Source organism: Schistocerca serialis, chromosome 2 (genome assembly GCF_023864345.2).
Source record: "Schistocerca serialis cubense isolate TAMUIC-IGC-003099 chromosome 2, iqSchSeri2.2, whole genome shotgun sequence".
Taxonomy (NCBI): domain Eukaryota; kingdom Metazoa; phylum Arthropoda; class Insecta; order Orthoptera; family Acrididae; genus Schistocerca; species Schistocerca serialis.
In genome coordinates, this window is record NC_064639.1 from 398,936,232 (window position 1) to 398,953,484 (window position 17,253).

Consider the following 17,253-nt stretch of genomic DNA (forward strand, 5'->3'; position numbering starts at 1 on the left):
AGGATAAACCTGTGATACGCACGGGAATAAATGGTGCTGAGTAGGTGGACCGGGCAGATCTTGCACCTTGGTCTGCTGCAGGGATATGATCCCTGTGGCAAGGGCTTGGGAGTGGGAGTGGGAGTCGCACAGGGATGGACTAGGATGATATGTAGATTGGGTGGGTGACAGAACATCACTTTAGGAGGGATGGGAAGGATCTTGGTTAAGATGTCCCCAGTTTCACATCTGGATGAGAGATAATCAAACTCCTGGAGAAGGATATGGTTCAGCTGTTCCGGTCCAGGATGATAGTGGGTGACGGGGCACTTCTTTGTAACTGGTTCTTGAGGATGGTGGGATGATTGGGGGTGTGTGAGCATATGGCAAGGGAAATCTTGTTTGTGGACTACAGTGTGTAAACTTTTAGATGGCAGACCTCTCCCTAGTCCTGAATCGGTAGAAGTCGGTAAATGTCAGAAGGCTTTGGTAGGCACGCAGTTTCGACTGCTGCCAACATTACGTAGCTGACTGTGTTGTACAAGGTAGCCATTGTCGTCTGCTTCGTTATTGTTTTGCGCTGTATTGTTCTGTGTGTTTTTATTGTACAGTTGTGCTAAACATTATCAAAATGAGTGAAGAGGCAGTTGCTGGTCCATCTCGGGAGTCACCAACAGCCCCTCCCGGTAGGCCTACGGTTAGAAGGAAACCAATATTACGTAGCGATGCTCGCAAAATTATATTGCGTGTGACTGAATGCTGCGCGGCACTTTTCACGCATCTCGATGTTTACCACGTCATATCTCCTGAATTATATGTCGTACAGAGACATAAATTTGCCGGTGCATTTACTGATATATGTGGATACTGTATGCGAAATATGTTGCGATTAGAGTTAATAGTTAACGAAATAATACATTAAAATGTCATGCCTACTGCGGCAGATTTACAGTATGTACTGAGAAAATGTAGTAAGCGATAACCATTTTTCCTTTCATTATTTTGTGGGGGGTGTCAGCGAGAAAAATTTTCATAAAGGTTTGAGATTGTATGTAACGTTTGTTGCTAGTCGCTAAGTGCTCTCATTCTCAAATAGTGGATGCATAAATCTGGGTATTTTCCCGCGGTGGCATCTCATTGTTTATGACGTCATATCTCCTCAAGAATGTGTCTTATTTCTTTTTTTTCGGCTAGGAACCTTCTTGGCCGAGATGGACCAGCAACTGCCACTTCACTCATTTTGATAACTATATATTTAAAAACAAAGATGATGTGACTTACCATACGAAAGCACTGGCAGGTCGATAGAAACACAAACAGACACATACATACACACGAAATTCAAGCTTTCGCAACAAACTGTTGCCTCATCAGGAAAGAGGGAAGGAGAGGGAAAGGCGAAAGGAAGTGGGTTTTAAGGGAGAGGGTAAGGAGTCATTCCAATCCCGGAAGCGGAAAGACTTACCTTAGGGGGAAAAAAGGTCCTTCCCTCTTTCCTGGTGAGGCAACAGTTTGTTGCAAAAGCTTGAATTTTGTGTGTATGTATTTGTCTGTTTGTGTTTCTATCGACCTGCCAACGCTTTCGTTCGGTAAGTCACCTCATCTTTGTTAATAGAGGGAAACATTCCACGTAGGAAATATATATCTAACAACAAAGATGATGTGACTTACCAAATGAAAGTGCTGGCAGGTCGACAGACACACAAACACACACAAACATGCACACAAAATTCAAACTTTCGCAACAAACTGTTGCCTCATCAGGAAAGAGGGAAGGAGAGGGAAAGACGAAAGGATGTGGGTTTTAAGGGAGAGGGTAAGGAGTCATTCCAATCCCGGGAGCGGAAAGACTTACCTTAGGGGGAAAAAGGACGGGTATACACTCGCACACACACACACACACACATATCCATACACCATGGATGGATGAATATGTGTGTGTGTGCGCGCGCGAGTGTATACCCGTCCTTTTTTCCCCCTAAGGTAAGTCTTTCCGCTCCCGGGATTGGAATGACTCCTTACTCTCTCCCTTAAAACCCACATCCTTTCGTCTTTCCCTCACCTTCCCTCTTTCCTGATGAGGCAACAGTTTGTTGCGAAAGCTTGAATTTTGTGTTCATGTTTGTGTGTGTTTGTGTGTCTGTCAACCTGCCAGCACTTTCATTATATATATATTTTAATGCACATGATTATTTCAGTTTCGTTTACGAACAACATTTAAAGCGAGTTTACTTCCAAGCCTTTCGTCTGCTTTCGTGTAAGCATGACGCGCAATTTGTAGTGCCAGCACTGCAACTGGTAGGCGTGCCTTGTCCCCCCCCCCCCCCCCTCCCCCAACGGCTCCTCTCCCATCGTCAGCCAATGCTTGCTTCCTCCTCTCCCCGCACTCCGCACTCCCCTCACAACTCTGCCATCTTACAGTTAACACACTGTACATTTGGTGGCGTCCAGGAAAGTGACACATGGGGTAGAGGAGGACCATGTGAAGCAGCTGGGTGAAAAGGTGTTGACGTTGTGAAGGAAGCAAGGCCACGAACGTGAAGAATGTTGGTGTATAGGAAGGTAGCTTAACAGTAATGAACAGGGATCCCAGAGGTAAAGCGATGGGATGGTGTGTGTGCGCTTTATTCTAGCTAATCAAAGGATAACTCTGAAAGGTAGCAGGTTTTCTTTCTTTTGTGGGTGCCTATCAACAACTAAACACTTCTGCTCTTTGGCGGGTGGTCTCTCTTAACCCTAAAGCATTTACATTGTTCAAGAACTTTCCTACAATGTGTACAAATTTTGTAATAGCTAATGTTATTACCACTTTCAATTCAATATCGGCCATTTAATGCCATGTAGCATCAACAAGCTCTTTTACATGTGGCAATCTGTCAGCCACAACCTTCAGCTGTAAGCAGCATACACGCTGGGTCATTACAGTTACATGCTGAGTGGACTAATAAACTTATGTTTATTTTGACATTAATTGATATTCTTGTCAAAGTTGTATATTCATTCTATACTAAATAGCATGTATTTTGTTTAACATGTCTTTGTCGTTCAATTATGTTTTAAGGAGGGTAGGACGTCAAACGGGCCGACTTGGAGCAGGAGAGGCATCACAGGACATTTTAATTTCCAATGTCTATACTTTTATGAATAAACTCATTAAACTTTGTCAGCATCACCAGGAAGGATTCAGGATTCACACTCATTGCAGTGGAAGTTCGAAAACATAACAAAATAATTTTTTTTTTTTTTTTTTTTTTTCATGTGAAATTTCATCATTTTTTCACTTACTAATGGCTGCATTTGTTGCTATAGGTACAATTTTCTTCATAAGTTAGAGAGATTCTTCAACGACTTTTGCACAGCATACATACCATACTTACAGGTGTATGAAATTCTAGAATTTATTTAATTTATAAAAAAATGAATGATCTATTGTATTTTAAACTTCATGTTTAGAAAAAACACAAATGTTGTAGTTAATTACTTCAATTTTTACCACAGTTTTTAATAGATTTGGAAAATTCTAGAGTCTCATACACTTTTGAGTATGGTTTGTATGCTGTTAAAAATTCATCGAACTATCTCTCTTACTTATGAAGAAAAGTGTACCTATAGCAACAAATGCTGCCATTAGTAAGAAAAAAATGCTGAAATTTCACATGTAAAAAAAATTACTTCGTTATGTTTTCGAACTTCCACTGCTATGAATGTGAATTCTGAATCCTTCCTGGTCATGCTCACAAAGTTTTATGAATTTATTTGTAAAAGTATAGACAGGGGAAATTAAAATGTCCTGTGGTGCCTCTCCTGCTCCAAATCGGCCCGTTTGACATCCTACACCCCCCCCCCAACATAGGTCCTCTTTTGAGACACTTGTGTCAATCTGCAACAGCATAAAAAAAATTCTATTACCAGTTTTTCACCAGGTCGTGTAAAGATGGACAGAGCCCGAAACACGTCACGAATACTAAATGGGTCCACAAACATCATGAAGCTATTATTTTGCCACCATCCACCTACTTTAATGTTATTTTCATCATTGTGATTATACTGTTTGCCCACCTCTACTGTGACTCAGTCACATCTACGGTGTTTAAATGGCCCATTACTTTTTTTATCGGGGGGAAAGTGAGGATAAACTCGCGGTTGTAGATTACGTACTTGTACTTTTCCCTAGATTCTGAATCTGAGGAAATACCTCAGACAGCTCAAGGAAGAGAGTTTCCTAGTGAATGTGAAATTAATTCTGTTTGGACATTTGGTCCTGGGAGTGGAGATGTACTGTTTCCCATGTGAGAAGTGAGACAACCTCTACGAAGTTTCTACCCAAATGTATTTAGCATATGGAAAACAACATAAATAACAAGAGGTTTCCCTCTACCGTCTCAGCTCAGGGTTTTTAGAGACACAATCATCACTGCAATAGTGCAATGAAGTAGTTTATAAGGTTCAAGAACAGATTTACGCTACATCTTGTTCCTATGGCATCATTAGTGGCATGAAATACTAATATAAATAAGTTTTTTAGCCTGTCACCATAGGAGATGCAACATTCAGTCAAAAACTTATTAAGTAGATGAGGCAATGCACTTTCAGTTTAGCATAGTGAACTGGCTAACCGTATGGTGGATATAGTGGGATGATACAGTTATTACCAATGTTGATCAAAAATTATACTCAGTACATCATTTATGCTTGTTCAGGAATCAGCAGGAAGCAGAAATATCAAATTCTAAACAAAGGAAAATCCAAGACGGAATATAACAATATTATGAAAAGAATAGTTGCTACTCACCAAACAGAGGAGATGCTGAGTCACAGAAAGGCAGAACAAAAAGATGGTCACCCATTAAGGTCTTTGTTGAGAAGACACACACACACACACACACACACACACACACACACACACAAAACAGGCTTTAGCTACCTGAAACTACTGTCGCACGCGTGCATGTGCATGTGCGTGTGTGTGTGTGTGTGTGTGTGTGTGTGTGTGTGTGTGGTGTCTATTTTTGACAGAGGCCTCATTGGCCAAAAGCTCATTTTGTGATCGCCTTTTCGTTGCACCTATTTGCGACTCAGTATCTCCGCTGTATGGTGATTAGCAAATATCCTTTTCATAATACTGTTACATAATATAAAATTTAGTGTTTTTTGTATTTTAATATGTCACAAAAGATAGATTTAACTTATATTTTCATATGAATTGATTCTGTTGTCCGTTTTTTCTCTCACTGTGTTGAGCAAATGAATACCACAGCCAATCTAAGATCATCTGGTACATGGGTGATGAGCTAGTCGCTATTATGCTTGCTACCCATACAATGACCGTAAGAAAGTGAACTTCATAATGTAGCATAGGCATCATCCTTTGGCACTTGACAATCTTGAGCAGACTGTAGCAAAACATTATTAAATCCACTTGAATATTTGCAAATTGTATTATTTTCTGTTTACTTGATTCCACAGTCCTGCAATAGTTTAGAAATGACATTTCCTGCCTGGACTGTTATTAAATGTATTTATTCACAATTACAATTCTGGTCTATTATACCATTCTTAAGATACAGCTGCAACACCATAATCTGCTTGGAGACCAGTTCAACTTTACGAATGCATTCTGTTCTCACAGTATTTTTTAATACAAAATTATTGTTCTTTAAAAAATATACCTCTTTCAATCTCACTATGAAGTGAGTCAACATATAATCATTCATTTTAAGAGGACACTGCCCTCATGTCAACCATGTTTACATATTCCATATGCATAATAAGACAGGAGTCTTTGTCATTCTTATAAAATAATGTAGCCATTTCACAAAGACGAGAACATTATGTGAAAGCAGGTGTCTACAAGAGAATTCACTCTATTTACTGTAAACACATACTGCTGAATTCATGTCCCCTGTGCACTTAAATTTCCTTGTGCCTCTACTAGATGTAGCATTTGACAGCTGAAGTTCTACAAATCTACTGGGTGCCATAGTTTATATCTATAGTGAGAGAGATACTTTCCTACATAATTTTCATGTTATATGTTACATTATTTAGTCAAAACTTACAATTTTCTTTAAAACCATTGTATTTCTATGTGGGAGCACAGAGAAAGATCTTTACCGTGGCAAAAAACATTCTAGGAAACTAACAATGCTAAAGACATACAGTAACACAATCATTTGTATATATTCTTGTATGTAGCACGTTTCACATCTTGTTTATGGACAATTACACCTTGACAAAAAAGTCAGTACTAAAAACTGTGTGTCTTGAACGCAGACAATTCATTACAAAATAGAATTTTGTATGGCAGCAAAACCCTACCTTAAAAAAATTACTTGTAACATTGTACAAGGTGTAGGTACCTAATCTGCTTAAGTAGGTCCTTTGATAGCTTACTTACATGAGTCCACATATATGGGGCTCAGTGCTGAAACTACATTCTTAGCAATACTTTGCAATGTCTATTATATCATAATTAACCTTCTGTTAATTCTACCTCCAAAATCTTAAACACTTTACCTTTCTTTACTTTATGGAAGATCATAAGAAATGTTTTGATAACTGATATTTGGCATCCCCCTCTTCAAAGTAGGCTGTAAAACTTGATGTGTTGTGATAGGTTAGCCTTACACGTTCCTGAAGTCTGGTAGAAAACGATCCCCCATTTGACCAACATAGCACTAAGAGGATGCCCTGCAGTCTACTGTATACACCCCAGAGCTGGAAAGCAGCATAACTTTAATAGCATTATGTTGAATGTTCTGTTTTATATTATTAGTATGGAAGCTAACTGCTGCTTTTGTTTTCTTAAAAGACATACAAAAATTTTCTAACAGTGTTCCAAGATATGGCATCATAGTGAATCTTGATTATACATTCTTTGTTGCTTCTCTCTCTAGTATAATTTCATCTTTTATTGTTCTGTGCACTATATTGCATTACTGTTTATACATTCTTATCACCATTCCTGCTCCAAAGCAATTTTTAGTTGCTATATTTTGTAGGAAATTTAATTCTTCTTCGATATCCTGATTATTTAACGGTAAGCTCTTCAGGTGATTCAAAATTGCATGAAAGTATCGAATCTTCTGTGCTGATGACAGGATTGGTTCTGTATTATCAAATCTGTAGTATCTTTCTGATATAAACAAAATTTGTGTTTCGAATTAATGTTTGTCTTAATTTTTTAAGAAGCTGGTACAGTTCGTCTTCTCCATTTCCTTCGTGAACTTTGCAGTTATTCATAATAAGCAAAAATCATGATTGTGAATAAATACATTTAATGACAGTCCAGCAGAAAATGCTGTCACTTCTAAAATTTACAGATTGGGTGAGTAAGCAGTAATCAGAAAACATTTCAGTAGAAATAACTCATTTTGAACGACACAGCATTATCTAGCTAGCAACATGATTAACAAAATAACAACATTGCAGTCTCTTGAAACAAAAGTACACATAAATTTTCACATAAGTAAAAAGCTGAATATGGCTGACACTATTAACTGAAGACAAACAAACTGGAATTTATATTCCGAATTAAGCTACTTTGCATCACACAAAACACTGTAATATAAACCATTATCACTATTTAAGCAAAATAGTTGCAAAACAAAATAGAAGGATAATGTTTAAGAACCTGTGAAGTTTCTCGGACTGGTTTGCTTTTCATTTGGCTCTTTGGTATATGTGTTGGCAAAGCTCGCACAGGAGTAGTGCTGCTTAAGGCAAGGTATGGCACAGCACTCGAGCTTGCCACAGCAGCAGTCTTTGGTAGGTTAGAATTGATAATTCCATTTGATGGGACACTGACACAACCGGTCAGCTGGCTTGTATGCTGATTCATCAGATTCGGTGCTGATACCACAGATGGAAGGCATACAATCGTAGTCGGTGGGATAACAGTTGCAATGTTAGTCTTTGACACTGTTGGAGTGGGTAACGCTGCAGAAGCATTTTGGGGCAAACCACCCACACTGCTTGTCACCATAGATTCTGCATTTGTAACAGTCTCTGGTGTCAACGTCACTGAAAAATAAAAAGACAGTCTACAACACTTGCAATGACGAAACCTATTAAGATCTTATCTAAAAAAAAAAAAAAAGAAGATAATATGGTCAAACAGAAAGGAGATTATGAATGTAATGTCACAGATATTATATGTTAGTGAGAGAACAAAAAAGTAAATAGGAGGGAAACAGTATAACTTGGGTGAATTGCGGATCTTCGCCAAACATAAACTTAATTATGTAATTCGTGAATTTATACTACATATTTAGAGTATTTAATATAAAACACAATCAACCAAAAAAGTTAACAATAAGCTGCAATAAATTACCAATCATTGTGGCAGTAACTATTACCGTATGAATACCAAAGAATCAATGCTAAGAAAGATTTCATTTGCTGAAACATGAAACAATACAAAATGAACCAATGTGCTACATATTTGCATCAATCGAAAGAGATGTTTGATGTACATCCAATTAACTTTATCTGCAAATTATACATTCCTATACTCAAGGGAGTCCAAACGGAATGTGCAGTGAGAGATCACCATTCTGCGCATGATGTCACTGTCAAAGCACATGACTATAACACCGCAGAAACTACGATTATTGCAGACGCTTATATATAAACAAAGATTATGTGACTTACCAAACGAAAGTGCTGACAGGTCGATAGACACACAAACATTCACACAAAATCCAAGCTTTCGCAACAAATGGTTGCTTCATCAGGAAAGAGGGAAGGAGAGGGAAAGACGAAAGGATGTGGGTTTTAAGGGAGAGGGTAAGGAGTCATTCCAATCCCGGGAGCGGAAAGACTTACCTTGTTGCGAAAGCTTGAATTTTGTGTGTATGTATGTGTTTGTTTGTTTTTCTACCGACCTGCCAGAGCTTTCGTATGGTAAGTCACATCATCTTTGTTTTTAAATATATTTTTCCCACGTGGAATGTTTCCCATATAAACACAAAGATGATGTGACTTACCAAATGAAAGTGCTGGCAGGTTGACAGACACACAAACAAACACGAACATACACACAAAATTCAAGCTTTCGCAACAAACTGTTGCCTCATCAGGAAAGAGGGAAGGAGAGGGAAAGACGAAAGGATGTGGGTTTTAAGGGAGAGGGTAAGGAGTCATTCCAATACCGGGAGCGGAAAGACTTACCTTAGGGGGAAAAAAGGACGGGTATACACTCGCGCACACACACACATATCCATCCACACATATATTGGTATATGTGTGGATGGATACGTGTGTATACCCGTCCTTTTTTCCCCCTAAGGTAAGTCTTTCCACTCCCGGGATTGGAATGACTCCTTACCTTCTCCCTTAAAACCCACATCCTTTCGTCTTTCCCTCTCCTTCCCTCTTTCCTGATGAGGCAACAGTTTGTTGTGAAAGCTTGAATTTTGTGTGTATGTTCGTGTTTGTTTGTGTGTCTGTCGACCTGCCAGCACTTTCATTTGGTAAGTCACATCATCTTTGTGTTTAGATATATATTTCCTATGTGGAATGTTTCCTTCTATTACAACCATATATATATATATATATATATATATATATATATATATATATATATATGTGTGTGTGTGTGTGTGTGTGTGTGTGTGTGCGTGGTGTTTTAAGACAAAAATGATTGGGTGTGGCTGGTTGGTTGCTTTGGGAGAAGGGACCAAACAGTGAGATCCTTGGTACAGGGTGTGCCATCGATTGTTTTACAACAGGAAGATGAAGAGAACTGGACTTCTTTAGCATCAGTTTCCCAGAGACATACAGCTTCAAAAAGTGTGGACTGTGAAATGTTATTGAAAGGACCACATCAATGTGTCAAATGCTATTGTTTGTACACAGTACTTTAAATCTGAAGATTATGTGGGGGATTTGCAGGCACAGCTCTTGGATATAATTGCCATGCAAGTCCTGAAACAATATGCTGTGCCAAGTGGGAACCTTCTAGTTGGTGCAAATGTTTGTTCGAGAGCTGATAAAAAAACTCAAAGAAAGCACGGATGTTCCACGCAAGAGAACGTCTGAAAAAGGCTCTAGAAACTTTTAAGAACTTGACATCCAAGAAACTGAAGGTGGTTCACTACATGTTAACCATTTCAATGAGCATCAGAAATGATGAATAGCATCAGCTCAGAGATTGAGTATAAAAGAGAAGAAGACATATGTGATGCAGTGACAATTCACACTCTTTTTAGGAAATGTTACACCTTTTTAAGGAACAAACTCAATTTTCCATTAGCTGGTATTTTAATTTTGAAGAGATGGTCTTGCCCATTCCTTTGTCGTCCAAGAATGTTGAGTGACATGGTACATTTGATGAAAGTGAAGGGAAAGGCATTTTCTGACATGTGTGGATGACTATATGAACATCAATGGAAATGTGACATTTGATGAAGTGGATGATCAAGTTGCAGGCCCACATAGTAACATGTTTGTCATTAGATAGCATGTTTGTCATTATGGTTCAAGGACTTTGTTACATATGGAAACAACCAATATTTTATGAATTCACTATTCAGATGACAGCGATGTTGCTAAATTCAATTTTCTGGTGACAGTGGCATTGCTAAACTCAATTTTTTTTCTCACTCCATAACGCAGATTAAAGTGTTGGCGCAATAGTTTCTGATTTGGGCCATAAAAGTGTCTTTAACAAACCGCATATTGATCACATACATTCACATTTCCCCACATTTGCAGTAAATTGCGAAAAAAATGGGTATTTTCAGAAGTTCCTCATCTGTACAAACTGCTTAGCAACTGCTTTATTCACGATGGCATAAAGCCCTCTTTCAGGTTGTTAATGAATCATATGATATTCTTAATCAAGGGTTCATGCACCCGTAGCTCTCACAAAATGGGAAAAACATAGTGTAGTCAGGTGAATTTGTTTCGAGAAAATGATTTAAAAGTTAGTATTATGCAGGTTTTTGAGGGTCAGAACTGTAGTTGTTTTATGTCAACTAACAAGTTGCCATCCGTCTTCCAAAACATTAAAAGTACCAGATACCCACAGGTCTATCGTCTCCCCCCCCCCCCCCCCCCCCCAACTATTGTACAGGCACCATCGCTCTGCATTCTTGTAGAATGGTTGACAGAAGAAATTAGTGAGTGTTTATGGAATTTACAACAGCTCCAGAAAACAATCCAAGCTAAAATGTAATTATGCCGCGAAAAGAGGCTGGATGGCAACAGAAGGCAACTACTTCTGATCCAGAAAGAACTGCTAACACTGATTAATTCTTTGTTAGTACGCAATTGTTAAAAAGCTCCAGGAGCCACCACCACCATGGCTTCACTCAAAATAATTCTGAGGACATACAAGACTACTCCCATCCATGACCATAACCCAGTGCAGCTACTCCATGTGCAGCAGCCTCATACTCTCATCCATCTCCTTGGTCCACTGCCTCAGGAACCCTGGGCCTGTCATGCCAAGTGTTATCTACTACGCACAGCAGTGTCAACACACTTCTAAAGGTGCTTCATTTCTGACTACAGTGGTTACTTCACAACAGTTGACACTCCGAGGGGTTTGGAGTGCTGTCATACCAACTGACTCCATCTAAGCTTATCAACTGCACAACTACTGGTGGCTCAATCGGGCCTGAAAAGCAGGCTTTTGTCGGTCCCATAACCATACAGGTATAACCTGCGTTCCAGAACACCAGCAGTGGTTCCCTGGAAGAGAGCATGAAGGTGGAGGTCTCACCACAGCCTCTGCATGCTCAGCCGAACACCAACTGTACTACATGTTCACCTTCCAAAGCCCAAAGCATACTCCCGGTCACTTCCAGTCTTCTGCACCCTTTTTAGGGGGGGGATCTAGTACCCCATCTGGGTGACTTTGAGAGCCTGCCAGGGGACACAGAATTCAAATGATGGCCACTAGATGGCACTGCTACATATATGAGCTCTAGTTCTGCTGTTGTAGCACTGGCTACAGAACCAATTAATGCTCACTGCCATACTGTAAAGCTAGCCCTGTCTTCAGTTGCGATTTCCCTGCCTCGTGTCGTTCTTGCTACACACCACTGTTTTGGTTACAGGATTGGCTACGCCTTCGGTTTTCCTCTTGAATTACTCATCTGCACAAATTATTCTGATGTGCCATCTCCATTTCCCATCTTTCTCTTGCTGTTGTCCTTACTCAGTGACTCTGCTGTACCCCTTGGATGGTTGGATAGTTTCTGCTGGTTCTTGAGTCATAATCGTTCACTATAGGATAACCCTCCACGGTGTGTGTGTGTGTGTGTGTGTGGGGGGGGGGGGGGGGGACATTACAAATTAACAGTTGAGCCCTAAAACCAGTTGAGTTTTCGCATTTTTGAGAAGAGTAAAGACGTCTGGACTGTGTTTTATAGACTAAACAGCTTTCAAAATTAAGCTTCCAAAGTGTCTGAAAATGTGAGTGAAAAACATTCAAAACCTACGGGTTGTTCAGTGATCAATAGTGTAACATATGTTAGGAATAAAATGCTCACAGAATACAAAAATAAATGAGGCAAGAGAATACTCTGGAATGGTAAGAGTGATGATGACTGTAATGAAAATTGGAGATAAGCAAAACAAGTAGCCACACAAATGGATGACATAAGGGCCCAAGAAGACCAGGTAAACCTGACTGACTGGGAGAAAGATATTATAAAACATTCAGGAGCAACATGAATGCACTAATATGAGTGAATGAAGCTTTCATAGAGCAGGCAATGTCTCAAATGGCTACTGCTGCGGCTGCTAATGATGAATATATTTCGAATACAAACAAAGAACTACATTTAACAGTTACCAATACACGTGCAATTCAAAATATAAAATGGTATTTTAATAATGCAAACAAAATAGGCACCTACTTACCTGCACCTGACAGACATGTGCTACAAAGATTAATGCAACAGCATGGGGAAAAAAAAAATTAGCAGTCAGTCAACCACCTGCAAAGGTACTGATTTTCTATGAGTGACTAGTTGAGTATTCTAGTGTTGCTTGGGTTTTTATTTATAAACGTGCCCAAGACTACGCACATGCAGAATTTATTTTTGAATTATAAAGCTTCTTTGTACACAACATTTGAAGTAGTATGATTGGGGACAAGAACAAAGAATTCATTTGCTTCACTAACAGGGGAGGGATGGCAGTGCGAAAAGTAGGAGACACTAAGTTTCACGCCCGCAGCACGCAGTGTCTGGCACTGCACTTTTTTTATGGTCACGGTAACATACAATCACTGGGAACTTCACACATTTAAAGCAAAAATTGCAATCTTTTAGGAATAAGTGGGATTCAGTATATAAATCCACTCACTTGTTCCTCTTCCCGTCAAAATTTCAGTTTCTTTGACATTACATTGGAGAGAAGTTAACATCAAGCCTCCGTAAGTGAAGGATTCTGATGAGCTAGATAACACATGATGCTTTCGATCAGAATTACATCATGCCCTATTTTTGGAAGGAGTTTCCAAAGAGTGAGTTAAAGCCTGATGTTATCAAGATGCTGTTACGTCTCACCTTCATCGTATTCCTAAGACTGCACAGTCCTCTGTCTTTTAGCTATTCTATTGTCTCCAGAAAAATTCAAGTTTAATAGGCATTTTTATCAAAATGTAATCACAAATAAACTTAATAAACTTGCTTTTTTCTAACATAGGATGTAAATAAAACCCATCAACAGCAACCAAGTAATGTTGTAAAGTTTTTAAAATTCAAAGCAAAACCAGTAAACCCGTGTACCCTAGCCAGGTAAATTCAATGTTAATTTGTATTTGACTGTGTATAAGACTATGGCATCTAATTCTGTCACTGATGTAAACTTTCAAAAATAAGTCTGCCCCCGAGTTAAAAAAAAAGCTAACAGCGCAATCTATTGGTTCTTTTGTTTACTATGCCATGATGATTAAACATCTGAACTACTAAGCTGAGCAGATTATTTGAGATAGAATGTTTACAAGATTATACAGTTTGCTGAGCAGGTGATTTTAGGCAGAATGTTTACAAGATTAAATAGTTTCAAAAGTATTTCCGCCCCTCTTTACCACAGAATTCTTACAGGCATTTCTGTGACATTATGGAAGGAATGATGGCTCTACCTGTTTCTGGATCCCATAGACTCTTTGTCGATTCACCATACAATTCATACACACCAGATGGTAATAACAAACTGATGTAAAAAATAACAAACTGATATAAGCATTAAGTGTAATGTCATTTAACTCTTACAAGCAGTCACCATGAACTTTTTGAACCTCAGTAGTAGCCATTTCCATTACAATATTCTGATGGTTAACAATTCATCTCAAACTGTCACATGTTAAACCAAATCCATCTCCCAAATATTTGTAGGTATTATAACTAATAATAAGAATAGTAATAATAATAATAATAATAATACACAAACCTTCTAATTCCAGTTTTACACCTTGACTTGTTGGATAGTCAGCATACTGTGACTGCACAGATTTATTCAGCCCCTCCTGGTCCGATGTTACTGCTACCATAGATGGATCCATCTTTACGGCATACGGCCAGTCCACTGATAGGCCGTCCTCAGAAGCAACAGGAAATGTTCCTTCCTCTAACCTCACTTCCAGCTCCTCCTGCATTGGAATTACTTCTACTTCATCAGCAGCTTCTCCATCTTCAATTACCCTTAATGCTACAGGAACAGGAACTGGGACTGCCTCCAACGCAACAATAGGCACCTCTGTACTTGAATCAACATCCCAGCAACAGCCATCTCCACTAGAAACAGTTGTGGCAAAAAGGGCTGTCTGATTTTCTTCAACATCATCTTCTGCATCATCGTCATCGTCATCTTCATCCTCCTCCTCCTCCTCCTCCTCCTCTTCATCATCATCATCCTCTTCATCGTCGTCATCATCGTCGTCCTCATCATCGTCGTCGTCATCGTCATCATCTTCCACTTTGTTCATATCTGGTTCAGAGCTTGTGGGTTCAACAGTCACAGCGTGCAATGGTTTTCCTGGTACACACGCACTTTCCTCAAGGCTGGCAGTTACTTCAACTTTGGTGACAACACCTGAGCTACCGAACAATTCACTACTGTCAGTTCCAGCATGGGAAACACAGTTCTGATCATAAGGAACACTATCAGATGTCTGCGAGGTCACATTATTAGCAATGTCCACTTCTTTCAATTCTTCTTTTATATCCCCTAATGTTACAGCACTATTCACAGTTACCATTTCCATTTCAGAGTCAATAATTCCTCTGTTGGTATTGTCTGCTTCACATTTCTCAACAGAAAACTCACTTCTTGTAACAAGCTCAATCATCACATTCGTTTTCGAGTCTGTCAAATTTTGACTGTCACATTCTTCACTTTTTACGATATCATCACACATCTCACACTCAACAGAAATTTGAGACTCCAATTCCAGAGGAACGTCCGTACTAACATCTAACTTATTGTCTTTAATATCATATTTAGTATCCTGTTCATCACACTTAAAACTTGGTCCAAACTCACTGAAAAGATGACTATCACTAAATAATTCCCCTTTGTTTTCACTTTTAATGTCCTCTTTACTTTCACTTTCAACTTCATCTCTGCTTATAGTATTAAACTCCTCTCTGCTTACAGCGCTAATCTCATCTCTGCTTAAAGTGCTGACCTCATCCCTACTTTCAGAGCCAACGTCAGCCCTGCCAGCAGAGCCAACGTCAGCCCTGCCAGCAGAGCCAACGTCAGCCCTGCCAGCAGAGCCAACGTCAGCCCTGCTACCAGAGCCAACGTCAGCCCTGCTACCAGAGCCAACGTCAGCCCTGCTACCAGAGCCAACGTCAGCCCTGCTACCAGAGCCAACGTCAGCCCTGCTACCAGAGCCAACGTCAGCCCTGCTACCAGAGCCAACGTCAACCCTGCTACCAGAGCCAACGTCAACCCTGCTACCAGAGCCAACGTCAACCCTGCTACCAGAGCCAACGTCAACTCTGTTACCAGAGCCAACGTCAACTCTGCTACCAGAGCCAACGTCAACTCTGCTAGCAAAGCTGACCTCAACTCTGCTAACAGAGCCAGAATCATCACCACTAACAGAGCCAACCTCATCTCCACTAATGGAGTCAACCTCATCTCTGGTAATAGAGCCAACCTCATCTTGGCTAACAGAGCCAACCTGACCCCTGCTAACCTCCTCCCTGCTTCCACAGCTAATTTCCTCTCTGCTTACAATGTTAACCTCCTCCCTGCTTCCACTGCTAACCTCATCACTGCTAACCTCCTCTCTGCTTCCACTGCTAACCTCATCTACACTTCCATTGGTAACCACCTCCCTGCTTCTACTGCTAACCTCTCTGGTTCCACTGCTAACCTCCTCTCTGCTTTCACTTTTAACTTCACTAAATTCAACAAGTAGATCTATATGTTCATTACTGACTTTAATTTCAATTGGCATTTCAGTTAAGCTCACAGTTCCACTAGCAATATTCTTGACTGTGCATTCTTCAATTTTTATTTCACTTTCTTGTTGCATATGAACATCTGATGAACCACCAACTATTTCTTGGATTTCATTCTCAGACAACTTTGTATCAACAACTTCTGGAACATCATTTTCTTCACACTCCATAGCCGTCAGGTACTGATTACTGTGTTGTTCTTTGCTTTCTGTAGTACTCTGGCTGTCACAATCTACGGATTCTTTAAGAAACACATCTTTGTCAGATGTCAGAACATCAACAGTTTCACCTGCCACATCAATGCATTCACCGGATAGTGTTTCATGTTCTGGAACATCACATGGTGCTACTTCATTGTTAAAACTCAGTTCATTGAGCACACCAAGTTTTTCTTCATTATCTTCAAATTCCTCAGCGCTACTTTTAGGACGATCCAGTTCCAAATTGCTTTCAGGAGTATCAGTTTCACATGATACACTGGCTGGAGCAGCTTCATTAAAGCTAATATCTGAAATTTAGAAAAGAGAAATTTAGTTACAGGACACATTAAAATAAAAAAAGACCACAACAACCTCTTAATGGATAAAACTCTACTGAGTAGAGAATCTGGTACTGTTGAAGAATTCAGTTACTACATGCCCTTACCAAATCATACAAAATGATATGCCAAATCACAAATATAATGAAACAAAAACCAGTAAAAACAAAATTACCATAATCTTAATTTCTAACACAACTTCATTAAACATTCACCACTAATCAACCATACAGTGAAACCACCATTACAATATTCCATCACAGCAATAGTTTATGAATGTAGAAGATGGAAGTGAGATTTGCT

The 17,253-nt window shown here is 39.4% G+C and overlaps 1 protein-coding gene across 5 annotated transcripts in view; it reads right to left on the reverse strand.

The window, feature by feature from the left end:
* The window catches only part of LOC126457226 (uncharacterized), a 204,656-nt gene that overhangs the window by 104,736 nt on the left and 82,667 nt on the right, over positions 1-17,253 (reverse strand). For all 5 annotated transcript variants that reach the window (XR_007585451.1, XM_050093354.1, XM_050093355.1 and 2 more), the window contains 2 exons: positions 14,389-16,920; positions 7,613-8,001 (listed from right to left, as the gene is read on the reverse strand). Coding sequence is in view for 4 of the 5 variants with exons in the window: in XM_050093354.1 (XP_049949311.1) it covers positions 7,613-8,001; positions 14,389-16,920 (2,921 nt within the window). In the remaining variant the exon portion in view is untranslated. The remainder of the gene's footprint in view (positions 1-7,612; positions 8,002-14,388; positions 16,921-17,253) is intronic.